The sequence below is a fragment of the Suillus bovinus genome, assembly GCF_016758785.1.
Source record: "Suillus bovinus strain UH-Sbo-P2 chromosome Unknown EDB93scaffold_5, whole genome shotgun sequence".
In the NCBI taxonomy this organism is placed as follows: domain Eukaryota; kingdom Fungi; phylum Basidiomycota; class Agaricomycetes; order Boletales; family Suillaceae; genus Suillus; species Suillus bovinus.
The window spans coordinates 882,804-887,587 of NW_024542061.1; the positions used below are offsets into that span (position 1 = coordinate 882,804).

Here is a 4,784-nt window from a genome sequence, read left to right on the forward strand (position 1 = left end):
GGTCAGGACTTGGGACTCGCTAGTCAATATAGGAAAATGATAATGAATAAATGAAAATTATTATTATGCTTAACTTTCTTAATGAAGGTTGTAGTCCGAGTCTATGTGAGTGTATTGGTGGTCCTACCAAGTATTGGTACTCAGTGTAGTAATGGTTGCAGTGCTGGGCTCAGAACCACTGATTTTCATACTCATGTCATTCTTGTCAATTGGAGATTATTTGAAGACTACGTTAAATGTTAGTCAGTGTCGAGTATGATAATGAATGTATAGTCATACCTCAGTCTGAGAACAAATAGACTGAGGTAGAATGATGCAGGTATGAGGATTATATATTTGTCTGGCATGTTAGCAATGATGTAAAGATGAGGCATGCATTTGTACATGTGTGCAGTAAGTGAGCATACAGATAAAAGAATGAATATTAATAGGGAGACTTGCACATTATGTTGAGATATCCAACATGACAAGCCTGTGATGGGATCAGAGACCTGGAATAACACCCATATATGTCCATTATAGTAGCCCTAATACTTTAGAAAGATACATGAAGGATTGATGTAATGACAGTGGGGATGGGCAGCGCTCAGTCAGTTTTGAATTCCACCCGTGATTTGCTTTGCAGTGCATAGAGTCGAAACAAGTGTCCAATAAAAAGATCGACTGACACTATACTACCACAACAATCTGACAGAAAGTTTGTATGGAGAAATATGTGTGAATTAATGAGACTTAGGTATTCTATGAGAAAAAAGTGTAAATGGTGCTGGCCTTGGGAGGATTACTCACTACAATGGCATGAAGTGCACCGTTTTTTTAGTTTTTTTTCATAGAATACAAGGATGGAGTAAAAAGAAAACATTTCACCAGATTTTTCAAGTGACATGAGAGGTCACATTGCTGGGAACCAGTCGATCTTTGAGCACAGTAATGAGCGTGCTGACTCAGCCCAAAATGATGTGATGCGACACGTTTCGATGCGTCAAGAAAAGGATTAACTGTCCAATGCAGCCCTGATACGTCAAAAGGGACCGCTATAACCCAGTCAAACGGCGTTCTCCAACACAAAAGGCTCATCTTACACGCTTAAACTCTAGAACAACTGTTGAAAAGGAGAATAGTCCTCCTGCCGAAATCTACAGTGCAAGGGACAGTAGTCCAAGTCCTGCAATCGTGGCGCACCTGAAAATTGAGCTCGACACACAACGTGAGAAGACCAAGACATACGAGAAGCGTTACCGCAGCGAGTGCAAGTGGGCCTCACGAAAGGACAATGCTGCTGCATGTCTTCAGGAGCAGCTGCACTCTCTGCAAGCTTCGAGCTCCGATATTGCGGCAGGAGCTCAGGTGGCTGAAGCGCAGCTCGCTGACACTCTGCAACGTGTCAATTGCCTCAAGAGTCATAACGAGATACTCATGAAACGGAACCGTGCACTGACTATGCGTGCAGCACGTGCATCTGCAGCAAAGCATCACACCATCGAGAAGACACGCATTCACAGCACTGAGGCCACTACAAGCTCCTTCGCACTAAAGGAGAAAGGCATCTTCACAGACACTTCCCGTGCCATGGTGCGCAATATGGTTGCCACCCTAGATGTACCTATACGGAGTGTTAATGCCACCATTAATGCCGTGGCGGAGGCACTCAGTGTTGAGATCACTGGTTCTGTTAGTGGACACAGCATCCGTCGAATAGTGGCTGAGGGAGGAGTGGCTGCCGAGGCTCAACTTGTTGATGAGATGAACATTGCAAAAGGTATAGAGGCTTACCATGATTCGGAGAGAACAATTGTATCTGAAAATTGCTAAACAGGAGTAACTTTGAGTGGAGATGCAACCTCACATAAAAATATCAATTATCAGAGCCATCATGTCACTTACTCGTTGCCAGATGGTCATGCTGCAACTCGGTTCGCTGGTATCCTGCACGAGGTGAACTACAAGAGCGAAACACAGCTTCAGGGGTGGAAGTCACGTATCGAGGACATGTATGACACCTACAATGATGTCGTTGGGGGTACAGCAGGCGCTCTGGATGTCCGTGACTTCCCTTCCAAAGTGAAGGGGATGCTTACTGATCATGCGGAAGATCAGAAAAAGCTCGTTCGGCTCTTTACTGAATGGAAACGATCGTGTGAGCGAGAAGTTTGAGGGGAGAGGGCCCTTGCCACCTTACCTCCAGATGATGTCATACACCTCCTTTGGGAAATGACAGAATCCCTCGTAAATGAAGCGGGTGGGATAGGCTTGGCGTTGATGAACAACAGAGGTGCTGCTACAATGCGCATCACAACCTGCTCGCACAAATTGGACAGGAGCAATTTGATTCACTTCCACAGTCCGAAAAGGATGACATTGACTTCTTCGTTTGGGCTGGCTGTTGCATGCACAAAGAACTTAACGCTGCCAAAGGGGGAAATTCTCGTATGCGTGCCTGGTGGATAGAAAATAGTGTTGAGGGTCCAGTTTTATTGATGAACAAGGACAATGTTGCAGCATCTTCTGCAGGCTCGTCAACTGCCAAACAATGTGCTATCCAGGTTTCGACAGGAGGTGCACAAAAAGTCCTGGAACTTGCGGGTGCAGTCTTCCGGCACAAAGACGACAAGAAGGGACAACAGGATTCACTGCGCTATTATTTCGAGGTTGAACTTGGCTACAGAATCCAATGGCCAGACACAAGCAACACACGGTATCATAGCCACAGTGATGCTGCTTTTGAGTATCTCGTAAACGACACACTTTACCTCACATTCCTCAAACTCGTCCCCCTGAAAAAAGAAAGCCGCACATCCACCAATATTGAGTACAATGTCTACTGGGGATTCACATGCCTCAAAACCAAGCAGGAGATGATGTCTTGGGCAACATATAATCAATGTATTACCCACCCATACCTGCGTACAATTTGTAACTCGACAGCCAACATCCTAGACCTTGGACCAATTCACATGAAGGTCATCTCACACCTTAATCACATCGTCAATGATATTAATCTAATTCTGGCACCCGACGCTACTTACGAGACATTGACACTCGACGGCAAGCCTTTCGAGCGGCCTGAAGCATTTTATGCTATTCAACGTCTTGCACTGGATCGCAAAACATATCCTCACTTCCCTCAACTCCTTGTTGCCTTTTTCGAGGGGGCTCTCGACACGTGGATTCGATTTTCTGCCGAGTTCGCAGCTGGCGGAGCAATTGATAAGTCATCCCCTTCCCAACGACAGATGGCTCACATGAAAACTACCAATGATGACAATGAGGGTGCCCTTGGTACTATCCGCACATCCCTCCGCCGTGCCCCGCACATGTCATTATCGCATTTCAATTCTCATTTCATGTACAAGAAGAATCAAATGAACACGTACATTGAAAATGTTCTGGATGTTAGTTCACGCCAGAAACTCCGAAAAAAGGCTCGTGAAAGGGACGAGAGTGGCGAGGAGCGTAAACAGCGGTTCACTGCAGGTCGAGTATGATAAAGAGGTGGTGCGGCAGCACTGGGAGCAAGATTTCAAGAAACGAGCACGCCGTGATGCTGCAGGAGCAAAACTTGATGTGGTCATCCCACGTCTCACACTTGAAGATATCACAAAGCTTTGCACCCCAGAGATCGACCTGCAAATTTGTTGACATCGTTGATTTGACCCTGCAGTACCGGCAGCCAAACACATACCAACCACAAAACAGAAGAAGGTGGAAGTGCTGCTGGAGGCCGTCGGACGGTATTTGAGTGGTGAGGCAACCCCCGGTGGACATCCAACGTCTTCGCAGCTGCAAGCGCTTGACAACAATGCTGTTACATCCCACTTGCTGGAACTAGGGGATGGGGAGGACGAAGCTGAGGATGAATGATGGTTAATTTTCTTGCCAAGTTGTTCGACGTTACCTTATACAGCTGATATTATAATTTCTTCGCGCGTGGAGTTGTTATTGGCGTGCGCTAGTCATATTCTTGATACATTCTTGATATTTTCCATCGTGTTCTGTAGCATCGTGCTTACATAATGTCACACTTTGTTTACGGGCGTTGCCCATCCCCAATGACAGGCATATGTGTGAAATGTGACAATAGACATATTTTTACAAAGTCGCATTTATAGATGATTCAGGCCAAAGATTTCATTAAAAATATGTAGGATAGATTGTAAACTACCTAAGGAGCCCATACTGCCTACTGCCTTGAGGGTAGGGGGTGGGTGGAAGAAAACATGAGTTGACTCAGCATTAAAGTCCTATTATTGCTTCACCGACCATTTTCGATGCTTTGGGTCTTTGAAGTTTCCCACATTCCATTTCTTATCTATTTCACTTCCTCAGTACTCAATTCTTGGTGGATTTGTCTGTAAATTTATGTCTATGATACTTAATATATTTTAAATGTACTCCAGGTTTCTGATCATGAAGATTCAATGTTTTGAAGGTATGGACCCCTTATCAGGAGAAATGGCAAGTATGCACACTAGCTCACAAACTCCAGCCTATTGTGAGCTGATCTTGGTCATAAGAGGCAATAATATAAGCTATGCTCATTATATATTAAAAGGTTGGATCATGGATGCAAGGGCAAGATACTGAAAATCGTGAAAAATGTCAAAAGTGCGATGGTCTATGCTTACATGTAATAACGCTGTCTGTAATATTCAATAATGTGAAAACGAGTAAATATGCACCAGTGGGGATAGATACAACTAGACAGGACATAGGAAGGATGAGTCTGATGCAAAAACGTTGGGTCCGAAACTTTCAGGCCGGGGTTGGGCGTCAGGATCAGGATC

General features: G+C 44.9%; 1 protein-coding gene across 1 annotated transcript; it reads left to right on the top strand.

Moving 5' to 3' along the window:
* Positions 1–713: 713 nt before the first annotated feature.
* Positions 714–3,861, top strand: EDB93DRAFT_1100675 (uncharacterized protein; the record flags this gene model as incomplete). The annotated part of the gene is made up of 5 exons (XM_041447025.1): positions 714–736; positions 1,098–1,759; positions 1,817–2,135; positions 2,249–3,474; positions 3,662–3,861. 5 exons carry the CDS (start codon positions 714–716, stop codon positions 3,859–3,861), a joined length of 2,430 nt encoding a protein of 809 aa, XP_041312252.1.
* Between the last annotated feature and the right edge of the window lie 923 nt (positions 3,862–4,784).